The sequence below is a fragment of the Monodon monoceros genome, unplaced genomic scaffold (genome assembly GCF_005190385.1).
Source record: "Monodon monoceros isolate NGI ecotype Baffin Bay Population unplaced genomic scaffold, NGI_Narwhal_1 Super_Scaffold_15, whole genome shotgun sequence".
In the NCBI taxonomy this organism is placed as follows: domain Eukaryota; kingdom Metazoa; phylum Chordata; class Mammalia; order Artiodactyla; family Monodontidae; genus Monodon; species Monodon monoceros.
This window is the reverse complement of record NW_021703771.1, coordinates 71,936,519-71,956,077: the sequence shown is the minus strand read 5'-3', so window position 1 is coordinate 71,956,077 and position 19,559 is coordinate 71,936,519. Positions and strand designations below refer to the sequence as shown.

General features: G+C 43.3%; 1 protein-coding gene and 1 pseudogene across 3 annotated transcripts in view; both read right to left on the bottom strand.

Annotated features, from left to right (window-relative positions):
* Positions 1-19,559, bottom strand: part of SASH1 (SAM and SH3 domain containing 1) — a 187,448-nt gene that overhangs the window by 62,385 nt on the left and 105,504 nt on the right. For 2 of the 3 annotated variants that reach the window (XM_029224143.1, XM_029224142.1), the window contains 3 exons: positions 10,775-10,815; positions 8,933-9,019; positions 6,011-6,135 (listed from right to left, as the gene is read on the bottom strand). In XM_029224143.1, the coding sequence (XP_029079976.1) occupies positions 6,011-6,135; positions 8,933-9,019; positions 10,775-10,815 (253 nt within the window). The remainder of the gene's footprint in view (positions 1-6,010; positions 6,136-8,932; positions 9,020-10,774; positions 10,816-19,559) is intronic. The other variant, XM_029224141.1, reaches the window with a different exon arrangement.
* On the bottom strand, positions 2,702-5,506 carry LOC114896255 (annotated as a pseudogene).

The following is a 19,559-nucleotide window of genomic DNA, read 5'->3' as shown; positions in this document are numbered from 1 at the left end:
AGAATAAAGTAAGGTAACGTAGCAAAGCTCTTAGTATCCTGTACCCATGCAACAGACTTTTTATGATGGTATTATTATCACCCTTGTGGTTTCAGATAAAAGAGAGCTCAAAGTTCACATCAACTCCAGGTATTTGAACTTTTGCTATGCAGGTGCTTAATATTATTTTAATCTTTCTAGTATATTAGGGGGATTAATATTGTTCTAATCTCTATAATACATTTAAGTGACATATTAGAATGCTCTTCCTTTCCAGATATATTGGTTTCTGAAGTGCATTATCCTTCCTGTATGATGGAAATAGCTGCCTCTGGAAAAGGGTGCTATCATTTGTCTTCTCAGGGTCTCTGCTCTACTTTCTAGGAAGCACTAAATAAAATCTTCATCTTTAGGAAAACAAAACAAATTCCTCACTAGTCAATCATAAACAGACTTAATATTTTTCTTTTGTTATCCGTCCATTTCCATCATTGACGTGGGTGCCTAAGAGTACATGTGCTTCTTCTTCTTTTTAAAAAAAATTCATTCATTTATTTATTGGCTGCACAGCTTGTGGGATCTTAGTTCCCCGACCAGGGATTGAACCCGGGCCCTCAGCAGTGAGAGCGCGGGGTCCTAACCACTGGACTGCCAGGGAATTCCCCGTGTGCTTCTTCTGATAAAGATTCAGATTTGTGCTCTATCCAAATTTACCTTGTTTTTTAATTTCCTAATTAAAAAAAAAGAAAACCGGGATCTCTAACAATTTTTAAAGTGCATTTTACAATGAAAAAAACCTGGTTATTGTTTACATAATCACATTTTTGTATTCCACTCTGCTCCCAAAGACAACTGACGATGTTCATTTGAGAAACTTGTGTATTTTAAAGCAAATTTATAGAGCTTTAGTTTAATTCTGGAAGTTTTAAAATAATGACATTTTAAAGTGTGGGTGTGGCTGTGGGTCTGCCTGTCCATCTGTCTACCTTCATATCTTATTTTCCCTAGTCTCATAGTTTTCTCACACTGGAAGTCTATGACATGATTCTTAGAGGAATGACCATCTGTAGTAGGTTAATGCTTATTCTATCTTAAAGACCTTTATGGAGAGAGATTCTAAAATGTTTCCATTTCTAAGGGCACTTATTATAAAGAACATTTCTATTATATTTAATCTAAATCCCCTCCAGCTGTGATTTTCATTCATTTTCTTTTATGCTCTCCTCAGTAGATATGAAAACAAAACACTGTGCAGTACATCCTAAAGATGTACTGTCTAATAACCCTTCATATACTTGAAGACAGTGAATAAGTTCTTTTCTGAGATAAATTCTTTCCGATTCCAGCCCAAGAGACCTATTTAAAAAAACCCTCAATCACTTTGTTGCTCTCCTATGGACTCTCTCCATGAGCCTCTCTAGCTGTCCACATTCCTATGATTGATGCACAATACCTGCTACGAGGAAATAATTTATATAGGTTCTCAGCTCATAATCTTGTGCTCTGGTATAACAGATGCCCAGACTCCCTTTAAAAGACTGCTCTCTGATTTCCCAATTACTGGAGATATGGACTCACTTCTATATACCCTTCTCAGGAGAATTATCCGTGGTTGACAGGCGTTGTCTCCCCACAGATGCCTAGAAGGCTCTTCCCTCCTCCCCAATCAGCTTTCAGCCTCTTTTTCTCTGGCAGGACAAACTCTACAGTGCAATTCACCTTCCAGAGCTCCCCACCCCTCCCTGTGGGATCAGGCTGAGGCTGAGACTAGACTTCTCCTGAAATCACATCTCTGTCCACCTTCTTCCTCTGCCTCTCCTGCTTCCCTCTCTCACTTACAGGTTTCTTCTGAAAGCTTTTCTTCAATAAATCATGTGCACAGGAATCCACATCTCAGGCTCTGCTTCTAGGGAACCTGATGTACGACAGCTGGCATTAAGAAAAGTTCTCCATGCCAAAAACATCAGTCAAGTCAGTGACAAACATCAAGTTTTTTGTTTTCAAATCCCACAAGGACTTTATTTTGGACTTCCACACAGATACGACCTTGAGGAACCCAACACATATTTATCAGGTGGATAAATACATAATATTTAGTAATTAGATCAAATTACATGAGCAAGTGTTTAGTATCAATATTGATACATTATTTTTTAGGGAACATGATTATTAAATCATGGTCATAAATCTCTCTCAATTTCCTTAGACACTGCTTCCAGTTAAAATGTCAAAGGACATATTTTTCAACAACATAGCTCCATCATGGTTGAGTGCCATCATACCAAAACAATACTGCTCTCCTTTATGCAAAGCTTTAAAAGTGACTTTATTCCTCACCCTCCCAATCTCACATACACCACATAAATTACCCAGATAAGTTAATAACCTGTAGCTTCCAAGTGTCTCATGGGCTTTCTATACCTTGCAGAACTAGTCCAACACTTGAATACCCTGAACTTACTCACCAAGAGCTATGAACAGTCTTAAAATTAGCACCTGTAAATGGTGTTGTCTAGAATACGCTAATACTCTAGATCCCCCTAAACGATTTTTTTTAACCAGTGTGCTGGACTCCTTAAAGCATACAGAGTAAGTGACCATCATAAAACCATTAGAAAATGTTTGAAATGCCATTAGATTTGATGGAACTATTCAGTTAAAAAAATATAAAAATCATAAGTTAAGCTGCTGTCTTTTTAAATTACACACTGTGTACACAGAGTTATCTTGTAAACTTCATTCTCTTCAAATGCTTTTGCAGCTGACAATGGTGTTTCCCATATTGCTTCTTTGCAGCTATTTTCATCTTTGTATTGACAACTGGGTTTTCAGGAATGTGAATCATAGCTGTATACTTCACAGGGGGAAAATACTCAGCAGTGAGATCAAATTCATATGAACAAAGCACAGTGGACCAAACTGTATTCATTTGAACATAGGCAAAATTTTCCCAAATACAACGACGCATTGGGGGATACACTCAGCTCCAAATGACACACAGGCAAACTTCTCTCCTGATGCTGGTCGTCCTATCAGGATTAAAGTCTAGACATTCTATATGGGTCTTTTTTTTCCCCCCAAACTTTCTAATTAATTCATTTAAATTCATTAATGTTGCAAAACTACGACGTGGAACAAATCAGGACAGAAGTTATTGTATTCCTAACAAGTCAAAGAAAAAGAAAATATTACATCTTCTTGGTAAATCAAGACCAACCCTAGTATTTCTTACAGGGACCACATCAACATCTTGCACACACAGTCTTCAGAACTGAATTTCTCACACTGTAAAAGAAGAGCAGTAGGCTATGCAACGTCATCTGAACAACGGTAAAATGATCACAGTACATTAATTGTGTCTAAATGGCAACATGTGAACTTATGGTAAAAAAAAAAAAAGTTTGAATCTTTGAAATATATATCAAAGTACACTAGTGTCTAATGAACTCTGAATTGTGTTCCATGTGCCCCAAGGGCTGTGCAAGTCAGTGCCCTGAACACCACAAATATTTACTAGCTAGTTTATGTAAATAAACTGTTGAAGGGGCATAACTTTAGAAAATTCAAATACAAAAAGTGCAGTGGAGCAGCTAATTAACATTATTTTCCAAGTTCCTCCTTAGCTACGCTGAATGTAAAAACACATAAAAATTTCAAAATGCAAATGTTTTAACCTCATGTAGAATGTCTTATAAAACAGAATTAGACAGCCACCTGAAACAGATTATAATAATTCTTTAGTAACATGAAAGCATTAAATACCTATGGGTCTTTTAGACTCTGACTGACAGTGGGAGAAACACATGTCTGATGCCCTGAAGGACCATTCTTATCATGGTCATTACAGAAGGTCTAACTCTTCAGGTTTCTTTTATACAGCAATCAAATAAATTTTAGATACTTGAGCTGATCATAAGTTAAAGGAGGGAGATCCTTCATTTTTCTTGAAGTGTTTTGTCTCTGGCTAAAAGGAAGCCCATCCAGACACTAGTAGCCAAGGATGTATGTTGCCCCGCCAAGAGCAGACCGACAAGCTTCCCTGTTACTTCATCACCTGTCAAAGGACACCCACCTTTGTGTGCAGAATCTAATAAAGTTTGGAGAATGTCATCAATTTTTTCTTTCTGTGTTTCTGGATTGCTTATAGGGAATATTATTGATGTCTTGATGAGCTCCATCCTAAAATTAGGCAAAGGCAACCAGCCTGGCAACAGACAGACTCCATGGCTAAAACCTCCATCCAACCTGCATACAGCTGTGCCACCTTTTCATAGAGTTGACTTCTGATTTCCTTTCCATGTAAACAATGGCTAGCTGTTAAAATTATCAGCTCAGAAAGAACATCAAACAAATTTTTTTCTCCCCAACTTTGAAAGTATTCCTTTGTTTCTTTTTTGATTATAGAAACGTGCTACCTGAAGTTGACTATGTTAAGGACATTTTTAACATTTTCTTCTGCCCCAGGAAAACTAGGTTAGATACATCCTATGCAACTCCCTTTCCAAACACAGATGGTGTCAGATGCCTGCAGACATCTTCTGCATTTAGATCTTCAAATTTACAATTATAAACAGCAATGTAGCAGCATGACTCACCAGAACGTAAGTAAACATCTTGCCTACCATGGTAAAATTAATACAGGTCCGTGTTTCTCATATGCATTTTCTAGGAATTCAGCTGGACTTTTTTCAAGTGCTATGACATGCTCAAGGAATGGCACCGGAGAGATGTCTGGTGGACTTTTTGCCCTAGCTGGCAGCTAGACGGGGTGGCCGAAGGCATGGTGGAGCAGGGAGACCAGACTGAGGGTGAAGGGCAGGCACAGGTGGTCACGAGGCACTGCTTCAGTCCCCCAGAGACGCTGGAAGCAAGATCACCTCTGCTCCTCCAAACCAACAGAGCGAGAGAAGCTGGCAGATGGGCATCTGGTGGAGGCCTTGGTCCTCAGGTCTCCTACTACAGGTCCCACCTCCCACTCCCCTCAAGCACTTTTTTTTTTCCAGCATTGTCTCAGCAACAAATCAAACTATTTTTTTTAACTATTGAGGTTTAGAGTCAGGTATACTAAACTAAAGTATGTCTGGCACTGTTTCAAGGTTTCAGACCTTCAAGATTCTGCTTAATGTTAAAGTCATAACTCATTCAATGATTCCTTAGTGACTTGAAAGTTCTAAACCTGCCTAATTTATGACTTGTCTACACCATCCCGAACCAAGTATTCAAAGTCAGAATCCAAGAATTAGTCAGCCAGTTGGTTGGGCGACAACAAAGCAGGAGATCTCTTAAGAATTGCTATCTTGCTATCACAAACACTACTCCGGTGTCCTAAAGGTTAATTAGGCTTCTTTCAGTGCTTAATTTAACTCAGAGCAAAAAAATATGACACAATAAACTGTAATATCTACTCAGAAATGAAAGTAAGCAAAAGTTTAAGGTTTACAGATAAAGCTTGACTTTTAGGTTAGTCAAAGTTTAGTTTGTTGAAAGCATCTTACAGAACTAATGCTTATAATGGTTGCATTTACTTTTTCTTTGGTGGTTATTTAGTAATTTATCATTATCAATCTCATCAGTATATTCCCATACCCTTTGATGTCCCTGTTCTAGTCTGTTTGAGCTGCTACAACCAACCACTATAGACCGGGTGGCTTATAAACAACAGAAATTTCTCACAGTTCTGGAGGCTGGGAAGTCCAAGATCAAGGTGCCGGCAGATTTAGTGTCTGGTGAGGACCCACTTCCTGGTTCACAGACAGCATGTGTCCTCACACAGCGGAGGGGGGTAAAGGAGCTCACTGGGGCCTCTTTTACACGGTCACTCACCCCATTCATAAGGGCTCCACCCTCATGACCTAACCACTTCCCAAGGGCCTCACCTCCAAATAACGTGACTTGGGCATTAGGATTTAATATATGAATTTGCGGGGGAGGGGGGGGGGGGGGGGTGGGGGTGGAGGCATTCAGTCTGTTGTAATGTCCCAACATTTGTCAATGTCAGGAGGTCAAGCGCTCACAAATGAAAACCACACACCTGCACTCTTACCCTAGCAAGCGCTTCTTCAATGCTGATCATCTTTTCCTTGACCATCACCATCAGCTGAATCCGTTCCTCATCACTCATCGTCAGCTCGCTGGCAACATAGCCCACATCTTCTCCTGGAGATCGAAGAAGAAAAGCAATAGGAACAGGTGAAGAAGAAAATAAAAACGATAAGACAGGATGCCAGTCTTGAAGGCTTGTCATCTAGGACTAGAGAAGGACGTAATTCAGGCGCACCGTCTAGCGCTGTTACTGATGGAGCCACAGGACCAGGAATGGGCTGCTTTGTAGGAAGCCAGTGAGCCTATCTCGCTTGGAAACAAGCTCTAAGAACAAACGGATGTTACCATGGAAACAAATCCTTCAAAATGATCAGAGCTTTTGTGATGGAGGGTCTAGTGGAGGAGTTTTGGAAGAAGGCTGACAGGGCGTCTGGAGTGACAGGTGAGGCAGAGAACTAATTTAAAGACCTGGCTAGAGGGCTTCCCTGGTGGCGCAGCGGTTGGGAGCCCGCCTGCCAATGCAGGGGACACGGGTTCGTGCCCCGGTCCGGGAGGATCCCACATGCTGCGGAGCGGCTGGGCCCGTGAGCCATGGCTGCTGAGCCTGCGCGTCCGGAGCCTGTGCTCCGCAACGGGAGAGGCCACAACAGTGAGAGGCCCATGTAGCACAAAAAAAAAAAAAAAAAAAAAAAAGACCCGGCTAGAGCGAACAAGCACTCCAAGGCTCCTTCGGCTGAAGGTTCTCTGCGTCCTTCCATTTCAAACACGAACAAGTAGATGTTTTTGCAGAGGAGGGAGAGGAAACTCTCTTTCACAACAGAGAACTTGAAGGTCACAGCGTCTGCTGCAGGACAAACCTTCATCCTGGTGGAAGCCTAGATCCCTACTAATCTATTTGACTGCTGTTCCTCAGGGGACACGTGTAAATAAATATAATCTCAGGTGTGAAACATCTGGAGATCATTAGAAGGAAGGTACTATCTATGCATGTATCTGAAAGCATCACTCTCATAAATATGTTTCCAAACTGTGAGGGGAACTCAACTTCTAGCTCAAAACTGAAGGCAGGGGGCTTCCCTGGTGGCGCAGTGGTTGAGAGTCCGCCTGCCGATGCAGGGGACACGGGTTCGTGCCCCGGTCCGGGAAGATCCCACATGCCACGGAGCGGCTAGGCCCGTGAGCCATGGCCGCTGAGCCTGCGCGGCCGGAGCCTGTGCTCCGCAACGGGAGAGGCCACAACAGTGAGAGGCCCGCGTACCGCAAAAAAAAAAAAACACAGAAAAAACTGAAGGCAGGCAGAACTGCAGAGGGAAAGAGAATCCCTCAGTTAGGATCCTTTGAAAGTGTTTTCTTGAAAAGCGAAATGGCCATCACGTCTCATGTATGTGAGCCACGTCAGCGTACATGCCTTTGATCAGCGTGTGGGGAGAGTGTGTCGGTGAAGGTGGGCCGTCATGCGCAGCCGGAGTTCTCATCCCCCATCCTTCTCCTCCACCATGTTGTTCCCATCCACACCTTACAGGAATCAGTGCCATCAGGATGCTCGGCTCTAGCTTCATTTGCCCGTGGTATAGACAGATGGACTGAATGAGTCTGGCTGCAGACTTGTGGGAACCCATTTCACTCAGGACCTACCTTGGAATTTATGTTCCCCTGTGTTTCCTTATCTCACTTCCTTTTTGTAATCAATCAGCCCAGAAACACCACTCAAGTGCCCTTCGCCACTCAGCCCCTTGTGCGGGAAGAGTAATGGTGTGAGCCAGGGGAGGGGAGAGCCTGCAGCTTTGATGCATTTTACTATCCGCCTCGCCTCCAGTGGTGGAGGGGAGTGGTGGAGAGAGTTGCCTGGGTTTAAAAAGAAATGAACGTTGAGCCGGTAAACTGTTGGCTTCCTCCCTCCATCCCCTTCTCTCTCTCTTTCGCCTTTTCTTTCTTTCTAAATAAGACTTTGTTAGAATCCAAGGTTTACTTTGAATCGTAAGTGATGCTGGGTGTGTCTCAAAATGAAAAACTGGGAATGCTTAAGAATAACTCTCTCACAGCAGGACAACTTAAATAAGCCCACTGATGGCTGCCAAGGAACCCAGGTGTGCCACTGACACACACTGTGTCCATTTTTCTCATTTCCGTGTGTAGGAATAACTGGAGAAGCATTCTGCACAGGCTAGGACACCAAGATTTTGTAAAAGAAAATAAGTCGTGTCAGTGGTGAGCAACTAAAAATGTTCATCTAATGATAACCTTATCCAGCCAGACTGGAATCTGGAAGTAGCTTCATTTCCCCTCCCTGTCTGAATACTGGAGAAACATAAATTATACAACTGGGCCTCAAAGGGATGACATATTTACTTACTATATAAACAACAACAAAAGACACAGCTAAGAGGAGGCAGGACTGCCTTCACAAAGCAGCCCGGGCAAATTCCCATGATGTCAGCCCATTAGACAGAGTTTCCAAGGGTAACAACCCCATAACTGTCCCTGCCACAGAAAAGCATCAGCAGTTCTGAAGATTGCAAAGGCCCCAAGTGGCAGGGCAGGGGGGAGGGTCCAAAACTCACAAATGCTAAGACTTTCTGGACCTTTTTAGGGTCCATCTTGGCCAGTAAAGATCTCCCTGAGGTTGATGTGATTGAGAAAAGGAAAGATTTGGTCTTTGCTGCCAGATCTGTAAAAGAAAGGACTGCGAACTCTTTCCATTTTGATTTCTTTGATTTAAAAAAAGAAAAAAAAACAACCCACTGGGATGAAGTCTTAAAGTAATGATAGGAATGTCAGAAAGGCTGCAGGGCGTATGGGCACATGCAATGACTTATTCTAACTTACAGCATCCATTTAGATTAGCAGCCCAGGCTTCTTTTAACATTTTAGAGCTAAAAGGACCTACTGTCTGCTAGCTGTGTTACAGTACCTTTTGAAGTCTGTCTCATTATTCCTTTCTGATTCTTTCGGAAGTTCTGCCAGAAATACTTATTTTTCTTCTTCCAATCTCCTTTTCCTTTAAAAAAAGAAAAAAAAAAGGCACAAGCAATAAATTCATTAATAACAAAAGTAGCCTCTTCCTTACAACTCAAAGCTTGTAAGAATACTTTGATTTCACAAAAAGACAGTTTTTCTCTTTCAGTTTGTGAAAAGACTTAGAAATGCCTATAAAGTTGTTTAAAAGAAATGCAAATTTCCTAAGAGCAAGAAATGGTACAGTAGGGTTAAGATGAGAAATAAAGAAACATCAAAAAAGCAGGCAAGGGCTTCCCTGGTGGCGCAGTGGTGGAGAGTCCGCCTGCCGATGCAGGGGACACAGGTTCGTGCCCCAGTCCGGGAAGATCCCACATGCCGCGGAGCGGCTGGGCCCGTGAGCCATGGCCGCTGAGCCTGCGCGGCCGGAGCCTGTGCTCCGCAACGGGAGAGGCCGCAACAGTGAGAGGCCCGCGTACCGCCAAAAAAAAAAAAAATGAAGAAGCAGCAGCCCTATCTGCTCTCGTGGACGGGGCACACCCAAAGCTGCGGCTTCGTCCCCGTTCGGTGTCTGGTTGCTCCACGGCCACTGGAAACAGGGCCCAGCGGAGTGATGCACTGTCGGTTTCCGCAGTCTAGACGGGCGGTGCCAGGCAGTGTGGCACAAAACAGACCCGTGGAGACCCCGCGCAAGGGGCTCCCAGGCTAAGGGCATTATTTGTCAAAGTGGGATGCCCTCGTTACGTTCTGACAATCCCCAAGACTCTGAGAAGGAAACTGGAGTCCACTAGCCTGAGGCTGCCTCTGTACCCAGAACGTGGAAGGTGCCTGCTGCCTCTGGGCTAAACACAACAGCAAATATCAGCCATGAAAGGTCAAAGTGAAGTAGGATTATCACTACTTGAATCTTTCTCACAAGCAGTCTGGGAATAGAATGTATTTCTTGTAAGCTATACTCTCCCCTTCTCCCATTTTAATGTTTCTGAAATGGAGGTGCAGCTTAAGAAAAAAATGGCAAGAGCTAACATTTATCCCGCACTTAGCATATCCAGGCACTTTGTATCTAATGGCATATCTCATTTAATACTCACTCACAATGAACGTATGACGTATCCTTGTTTCCATTTGTGGATGAGAAAACCGAGGCTTAGAGAGGCAAGAGACTTGCCCAAGGTCATAACTAGTAAAGTTGGTAGTCATGATTCAAATCCAAATCAAAGCTTGATTTGAGCACTTATGCACCTAATCATGATTACTTTGCCAGGCTTTCTTAGACCCAAACAGAAGAAATGTTACAAAATCAAGAGTGGATTTTATAACACCTTAATTGTGCATAATCTTTCATTCAAAAGTTCCAAACAGAAGGATTTATCCTAAGGACATGATCAGGGATAGGCTCAAGGATTTTTAGTGGTAGCATCATTTCTCTGTGATAGAGAAAAAACTGCAAACAACTTACATGCCCAGCAGAGAAGAGACTGGTTGATTCAATTATGGCACATCCAATAAGACAGAATATTACACAGACTTAAGAATTTTACTGTAAAAAATACTCAATCATGTAGGAACATGCTCAGGATATATTCAATTGTAGAATACGATCCATATTACGTTTTTCTGAAACCCACACAAATTCAGAAAAAGAGAGGAAAGCTATACATCAAGATCTTAACAATGTTTATTTCTGGGTGGAAGGATTCTTTGTGGTTTTTGTATGTTCACATACTTATGTGTTCCGCAAAGTATTAAAAGAAAATAATTAATTAAAAATGGTTAAACCAAGAAAAGTGGTACTGACCTACAGAGGTGTCTTCCGAGTGTGACTTATGAAGAGGATTCCTACAAAAGAAAAACAAGTGTGATTACCAGGGAGCTTTACCTTCATGTGAGGACTGAAAACCCTCCTAACTAGTGGTACCCAGCATCAATCAACTGAGGGGAGCCAGGGAAATTTCTATAGAATATTTATCAATGGCCTTCCCCAGCCATCTGCTGCCTTTCTAGAAACCGGCTGAGGTGCCATTTGTCAACACTAATTAAAGGCTCACTCCAGGGTAAGACCTATATTAAATGAAGGGAACGGACTTCACTGGCTGATGGCTGAAGTGCCTTCCATTTCTGTGAATCATTATTCACATGTTAAGTTACTGCCATTGAGAAGTCTCTCATGTAAGTGGGAAAGAGAAGGTAAATAAAAATAAGAATATAGACCTGGCAGATGAGTAAAGTGGTCACCTGGAGAACAAATAAGGGGGGTGCAGGGGTTTGTGGACATCAAGCAACAGGAGATTGGATGCCCCAAGTAGGGGGGCAGCTAGGATGCAGCTCCTCTGGTCCCTTGCTGCCACCTGGCAAGTGCACTACGTGTTTCTCTAGATCTTCCAATTTCAAAGAGAAGTCAGAAGTCTGCATTTCTTTTACAAGAGCTCCACGTGTTTAAGGATGGCAAATAATTCAAGATTTCTAAAAATGTGTCCAAGTTCATTAACACATGTCTGGGCATCAGATTTGGCCCACACCCTCCCCGACCCTAGCTGCCAGTGGGTGACTGTCGATACAGATGAACTCAAATAACCTGAAAAGTGAACCCAGCCCCAAACGCAGGCGACCAAGCCTTTCTCCAGAATATACATAGACAGATAGCAACGTAAAGGAAGAAGGCAGGGAAACCAAAGAAAGTGAAAATGGGTTCTCTCAAAAGGGGGAAGAGCAGGGCTTCCCTGGTGGCGCAGTGGTTGAGAGTCCGCCTGCCGATGCAGGGGACACGGGTTCGTGTCCCGGTCCGGGAAGATCCCACGTGCCGCGGGGCGGCTGGGCCCGTGAGCCATGGCCGCTGAGCCTGCGCGTCCGGAGCCTGGGCTCCGCAACGGGAGAGGCCACGATAGTGAGAGACCCGCGTGCCGCAAGAAGAAAAAAAAACGGGGGCAAGAGCAGAGGCGGAGCATTAATCTTCCGTTAGGTGGGTCCAGAGCCGAGAGAGCAACTTCAGCGTCCCTGAGCTTGCTGACCAGGAAAACCAGGAAGAAGGAACCTGCATCGGAACAGAAGCAGGGACGCTCAGGGGGTTTACACCTGAACCTTCACTGCTCGTACATCCACCCGGATGGAGGGTGGAGGTGGCATCTGGCGAAACACTCATGTGAGAAAGCATGGGAGGCCAGAGTTCCACTGAAACAATCAGGAAGAGAAGCAGAACGTCCAATCACTTAGCAGTGATTTTCTGCCTACCTGGCGGGTAAAAAGGACCTCTAGAACTTAAGGTGACAGGAGAGGGGCAGGGGGCTTCCTCTCATGCAGAGTCGCCTATGATAAGCCATCTCTCTTTGGAACAGCTGCATCGACGCTGGCTGACTGCCAGCTGCCGTCTGAAGACTTGAGCCCTGTAAGCACCTTCAGACCCCACGTCTGCGAGAAGTGAATTGTTTCTGACTAGCACCAAAGCCTGGCAGACCTCTACTGTCCATGAGGGGACAGAGTAAGAGCAAAGAACAGAAAACAGGGGAAAGGACTCGGGTGCTGAAGAGCTAGACTTGAGGCCTAGTTTCTTGCCCTTTCTACCACACTGCCCGCGCAGAAAACGTACGGAAAGTCTACCTCATCGGCACATTTTGCCACATTTAGCTTCTAGGATATACTTACTCTCCTCCCTCCAATCCACACACAAAAAAAGAAAATCCCTAAACATATACTTACTTGAAAGGCTTCTATGAAATAGTTATTTCAGTTTCCTTCCTTCGGAAAAAACGTGTTGATGCTATTGTAAGGTACATGGACAATCATGAAGAAGTGGGATGTACAATGGAGGGAGGGTGACAAAACATGAACAAAGTACCAGCAAAGAAGGAGAAGCAACAGCAGAAGGAGGAGGGGGGAGGGAGGAGGGGGGAGGGAGGGGGGAGGGGACATGAGGTGGGGGAGGGGAGAGGGCCAGGAAGGAGGAGGAGGATGAAGAGAAGGAACAAAGGGCTTCCCTGGTGGCACAGTGGTTGAGAGTCTGCCTGCTGATTCAGGGGACACGGGTTCGCGCCCCGGTCCAGGAAGATCCCACATGCCGCGGCGCGGCTGGGCCCGTGAGCCATGGCCGCTGAGCCTGCGCGTCCGGAGCCTACGCTCCGCAGCGGGAGAGGCCACAAAAGTGAGAGGCCCGCGTACCGCAAAAAAAAAAAAAAAAAAAAAAGGAACAAAAACACAAGCCAGGAAGGTGCTCAAGGCCACAGAAGTAGGAGCAAGGCAAATACCAGCAGACAGCTGAGTAGAGTTGGCTAGCTGACTGGGGATTAAGGCAGGAAATCCTTCGAAAATAATATTTACGCTAAGGTTTGAATACTTAAATTTTGTTTTTTAAATTTTACTCTGTTGCATTTGTAGCTCAAAGTCATGGTAATACGCCTCAGCCCACCCTACTTCAACTGGCCATGATCTACCAGCACCATCATCAAGCTTTCTGTAGATGCCCTCTGATGGCAAAGGAAGTGGCACATTTATTTTTATACTCACGCTAAGGACCTAACCGCTTACAACCAACTATATCAACTATCCCTAGCTCTTGATAAACTACTTACCCGTGTAATAAACTAAAAATATGTATGTCTTTCACCTTTTCTAAAAGAAATATTTTCAAGGGAAAATGGTCTAAAGAAATAGTACTTTTATTCAGTCCTTTGTTGATTTAGAATAATACACTTCATCGAGTTGTAAGGAATTCTGCCCATCGTTTAATCCAATCCCAATTTTACAGAAAACCATGGTCTCCAGAAATTACAGAAGTGGTGCTCGTTTCCCTGACTGGTTACAGACCAGCAAGGAGCTGTACTGAGGGATCGCTAGACCGGTTGTCTTTCCAAAATACACCTGACTCTCCCTATCTGCATGAAGTATATATAAAATTGCCTGTCTCAGTACGACTCTTCAAAAATCCAAAGGCTCATTTCTAAGTTTTCAACCCATTTTTCACTTGTTCCGCCCAATGGGAATATCTAATACTGTAAAAACACTCCAAAATTCATACTACAGAAAAGTTATGTTCTCACTATTACATAGTTATCACAAAATATAATTGTATTTTCCTCTATAAAAAGCTGGCTTACAACTTTTTCATTATTTTTATCTACCTTCTTCAAATTATCATGTGTTTTGAATATTTACCCTTGGGTTTGCAGTTTTTTAATCTATTTGTTACATAAGAGGTGCTTCTCCTAGTCATCATTTGCATTTCCCCCAGAATGCCAGCAGATGGCACTGTAGCTTCTTTATTCAACTTGCTTATGGTAGCCAGTGGGGATTTTGTATTTAAAATTTCACCAGTTCACAATCTAGATACTGGTCAAAGATAGCAAGCCAATGTTTCATAAGCACGAGGCCCAACTCATCAATTTACAAAGGGGGTAAAATGATGCCATATCAAGTTTAATTTGGATGCAGTGAATTTTCCCTGCCAACAGAAGATGGCAGAGCAACAATGCAAAATGCCATCTCCTTTCTCCTTCAGACTGATTATAAAATTCATCCAGCAGGAACAAAAATCAATGATGTCACCAAATTCCAAATTCGGATGGCAGCAGGTGGAAGGGGTCATTTACTGATCCCCTGGTGGAAGAAATTAATGCTCAGAAGTCAGTTCTAAAGAGGCCTCCTCAGACTTCCCTCGTGGCGCAGTGGTTGAGAATCCGCCTGCCAATGCATGGGACTTGGGTTCAAGCCCTGGTCCGGGAAGATCCCACATGCCGCAGAGCCACTAAGCCCGTGTGCCACAACTACTGAGCCTGTGCTCTAGAGCCCGCGAGCCACAACTACTGAAGCCTGCACGTCTAGAGGCCACGCACCATAGCGAAGAGTAGCCCCGTTCGCCGCAACTAGAGAAAGCCCGCACGCAGCACTGAAGACCCAATGCAGCCAAAAATAAATATGTAAAATAAATAAGTTTATAAAAACAAAACAAAGAGGCCTCCTCGTAATACATCCTTCCAGCCAGATACTGCAGACGAAAATGGCAGCCTATTTCTAGCCATCACTTTCACTGTTAACAGCGTAAAAAGGATGGGGATTTCCATGCAGATTTCAACGACTGGGAAGCAATAATTAATATTCGGTTGCACTTTGAGAATCTATTAAAGCATTTAATAGTTTTGCATTTAAAGTCTCTGAACTCAATCTTAGTACCTTTTCATCAATAACTACTACTATTAGACCCCAAAACTGCATAAGTGTAAACTTTCCTCAAGACCCCTAAAACTACTCTAGTTCTCCCTGAAGGTCAAATTAATTTCAGAAAATTATAAGGAATACATGAATTAGATCAAAAAATCAATTTAAGGGACAGCATCCCCAGAACTGAACCAATTCTTTTCATCCCACACTCCAGTCTTTAGCAAATTCTTTGTTAAATTGCTTCCTTCCTTCATTTTCACTCATTCATTTATTCATTGCTTCTTTCATTCAATAAATATTTATCAAGCTCTCATTCTGAGTCTGGCATCCCCGCGGCACTGAGATCATAGCAGTAAATAAAAGATGGGTAAGAGCCCTGTTCCCTTGCAGCTAGGATGGGGGTGCAGATCAAGAAGTAGGGAGAATTCTAGAAAGGATGGACAGAGAAGGCCTCTCTGAAGAGGTGACAGGTGAGCAGATACCTCAATGATAAGCTGGCATGACATCCACTCCCTCCACTGGGGAAGACTGGTAGGGAAAGAAAGGAGGAAGTAAGAGGTCTACTTTGGCCACGTTCAGTTTGAGGTGTTTGTTGAACATCCCTGCAGAGATATTAGTGAGATAGTTGGATATGTGAGTCTAAGTTCAGGGGACTCATCGAGGACTGGAGTTAAGAATTTGGAAGTCACTTGGATATTTAAAGCCAGGAGACCAACTGAAACCGAACAGAAGCTGAGACTGAGCTCAAGGGCAATCCAATTTTTATGGGTCAGGAAAAGAAGCGGAAGCAGGCAATGGGACTTCTGGGGAGGGGCCAGTGGAGAGAAGGAAAACCAGGGAAGTACACTTTTACCTTTCTGGCTAGAATAATACTAAAATCAATTTAACACAGATGATACTGCTGCCTCAGGCGCCATGCAGGGTAAATTCTAGGTTGCTCTATTTTTCCATTGAATCTATTGCTTCACAGCAGAGATCCACATAAGACCAGAATGAAAGAGGAAACTAACAAAGGTCAAAACGAAATTCTTCACGTTTGTATATAGGAGTCCATCTTGCCTAAGGACACAGAAGTGGTCAGAGACTTAACTGTGTGTCTGAGTCCAAAGCTTCACCCACTTCACTGAACATACTGCTTCTCATTTACATGAAAGAAAATCACATCACATGATACACTACCCTGGTTCTTGGGTAAGTTCCTGGAATAACACTCAGAAGGATTTGTGAGGAGAGAGCACGTTTTCAACCCCAAATGTGAACATGGCCTATGGGTTTATAAGAACTCAGTATTTCAAAAACACTTTTCAGGATTCGGTTGTGTTACTACTGCATGGTCCTCTTGTCTGCTTGTCGAAGGAAAGGAAGCCACATCATTTGGCTCAAACCCATTTTTCTTCTTCTATTTACAGATAAATAGCCTAAGGTACCTCCAGGCAGAGACAGCTCTATCTCGCTGTTACATACTTAGGCTGGCACACCAGAAAGGTATAACAAATGCCCACGCATAAAGGAATTCCTAAAATAGACTTTGTGTTTTTGTTCTGATGGACTGTCCAGAAACTTCATTATAACCAAACAAAAAACAAAAGAAAAACTGTTCTAACCTCATTTCTAAGAAAGGACCATGTGTTACATGTTACTGGAAAATGTATACTTAAGAGGTTTTAAAGGTTCCTTTATCTTGAGTCTCCGGAAATACACTAACATACATTATTAGTTTATTTCCTGCTGGATTTTGAATCAGAGCTTTTGCTGTGTCTGGGTCTTTGACTGCATCATCCCCTGGCCTGCCAAGGCAGTCCCCAAAGCCAGCAGCAATTTTCCTCAAGATGCAGAAAAAGGACTGAGGCATCTGTGTTATTGAATTATACGTGCACGGGGGAGGGAGAAGAAGGTAAATGGGTTGAGGGCCTTTTTAGTAGTTAGTATTCTCTTTTGCTTTATTCTTTTTTTTTCTCGTTTTGGCCGTACCACGTGGTTTGTGAGATCTTACTTCCCTGACCAGGGAATCGAACCTGGTCCCCAGCAGTGAAAGCACCAAGTCCTGACCACTGGACTGCCAGGGAATTCCCTTCTCTTGCTTTATACCTTTACCTAAATATAACAAACTACTCACACTTGTATTTTTCATATTTAGTGACAAATCATTTTGTGTAAAATAGGTAATTCCTTAATTTGACATTTCTTATTATCCTTTGGGTAGCAAAGATATTTTTCATATAGGAGCATTTCTTCTCTATTTAATAGGAATAAACATGAAACAAAATTCAGCTCACACTATCCACTGTCTGCCATGAAAATTTAAGGGTCACCCTTCCCCCAGCCATGGGGTAAGGGCTGGGATAAGGCATCCGACGTGGAGGGTCCCCAGTGCTGGGCGCTCACTCGTGGGGTTGGGGGGTTGCAGGGAGCGAGTGCCTCCTTAAATTCCGTGCCCTCCGTTATCTCTTGCTTTACCCTTGATGGGGCCCTTCCCAGCCAATAACCATTATATTCCATACACACAATGGAAATTAGCTTGCCCATTTACTGGCTGGGATGGAAGGTAACTCTCTTGCCAAGCGGCTGGCTTATTGTTCGAACTCCCTGAATATTCAGTACCGATGACAACGCTGGTGACATGTTGTCACCCTGGTGAACACACTCTCCATACGGGCTTTTTCTTTCATTTCACAGTCTATTCCTGGCCTGTACTTTCTGGCTTTTTGTTGCAAGGTCACCTTCCTAAGTGATCAAGGCAGAAACCAAATCCAAGGCCATGGCCGACACTGCACAGGCTCAGTGCTCACACGCTCAGGAGTCAGGCCCACCCGTGACAGCGCTGCCGCAAACCTAAGCCATATTTTCCCTTTTTATGTGCAGTAAAACTGTGGTGTAAAAACTGTACCTCCCTTGGTGGGCTGTTAGGAGAATTACAGGAGACAGTGAATATAAAGGGCTTAGGGCAGTGCCTGGCACTTGGTGAGGTCCCAGTAAATGTGACCTCTTGTAACTACTCCCCAGAGCCGCCTCAAACACACGAATATGCTTGGTCTTTGGGCAGGGTTACACCACCCTCATCCCACTGAGCGCTGCCGCTACTCAGCCCCTATTCTAGACTCCAGCAGTTTCTGAATCCCCAAGGTTCCTCTTTCTTATTTTTCTTACATTAACTTGCCTCAAAAAATTTGGACGGATGTCGTGATTTCTCTTCCTCTTCTCAATCTCACTTCATACAAGCAATTCATGTTTTTCTCAGAATTAAAAAAAAAAAGACAGAAACAAAAACCATCTAACACAGCATTGTAAGTCAACTATACTCCAATAAAATTTTTTCTTAATTTCATATTTTCCAAAAAATAAAAAGAAATCACAGCAACAATTGAACAAGATTCCAACACACTTTATCCATTTTTTCAGCATAGTATAATTAATATTTGCTTAAATCCTACTGTCTTCCTTAAGCAGTAAGAACTGTACCAATTTAGATGACTGTGTTCAACACAGTGTATACTAAATAATCCTTCATTTATGTTGAGTAGATTTCCATATGGATACATATCATGGGAAATAATCGGAGCCCATCAATCATGTAATATTAACTCTCCAAAAGAAATGGCAGGGTTTCCAGGTTTAAGAGTGGATATTGTCCCAAAGCAAGAATACCAGGGAATTCCCTGGCAATCCAGCGGTTAGGGCGCCTCGCTTCCACTGCAGGGGATGCAGGTTCGATCCCTGGTTGGGGAACCAAGATCCCACAAGCTGCACAGTACAGGCCCCGCCCACCCCAAAAGAGAATACCACCTAATCTTTAATTCCAATTTCATGAGGGTCTCTTATCACACAAATCAAATTCTCACACTTGGAAAGTGCTAAAAGAACATTTGAAAAGTTTGAAATTTCTCGCCATGAGTTTTGGCCTCTTCAAATTTTTCTTATTCTACCCTCTGCTTTATAATATCTTTGGTTTTAAAACTGCCATCAGGGGCTTCCCTGGTGGCGCAGTGGTTGAGAGTCCGCCTGCCGATGCAGGGGACACGGGTTCGTGCCCCGGTCCGGGAAGATCCCACATGCCGCGGAGCGGCTGGGCCCATGAGCCATGGCCGTTGAGCCTGTGCTCCGCAACGGGAGAGGCCACAACAGTGAGAGGCCTGCGTACCGCAAAAGAAACAAAACAAAAAAAACCTGCCATCAGAATCAGTTTAGGTGAGCCTATTCCTTCCATACAAGATGTCTCAAGAGGAGCATCTTATCCAGAAAAATAGAAAGACACGGCCAACCTGGGCGTGCAGCTTGCCTTCTAACAACAATCATTTTTGTTATCCCTCAGTCCTCTGCTAATTACATTAGGGATGTGGAAGTTCTAGGTATTTAAACAAGATCTCTTCTGCTGCAAAGCATGCCTTTTTTTTTTTTTTAACACTAACTGTCCTCATATAGTTAGAATGGACATAGTG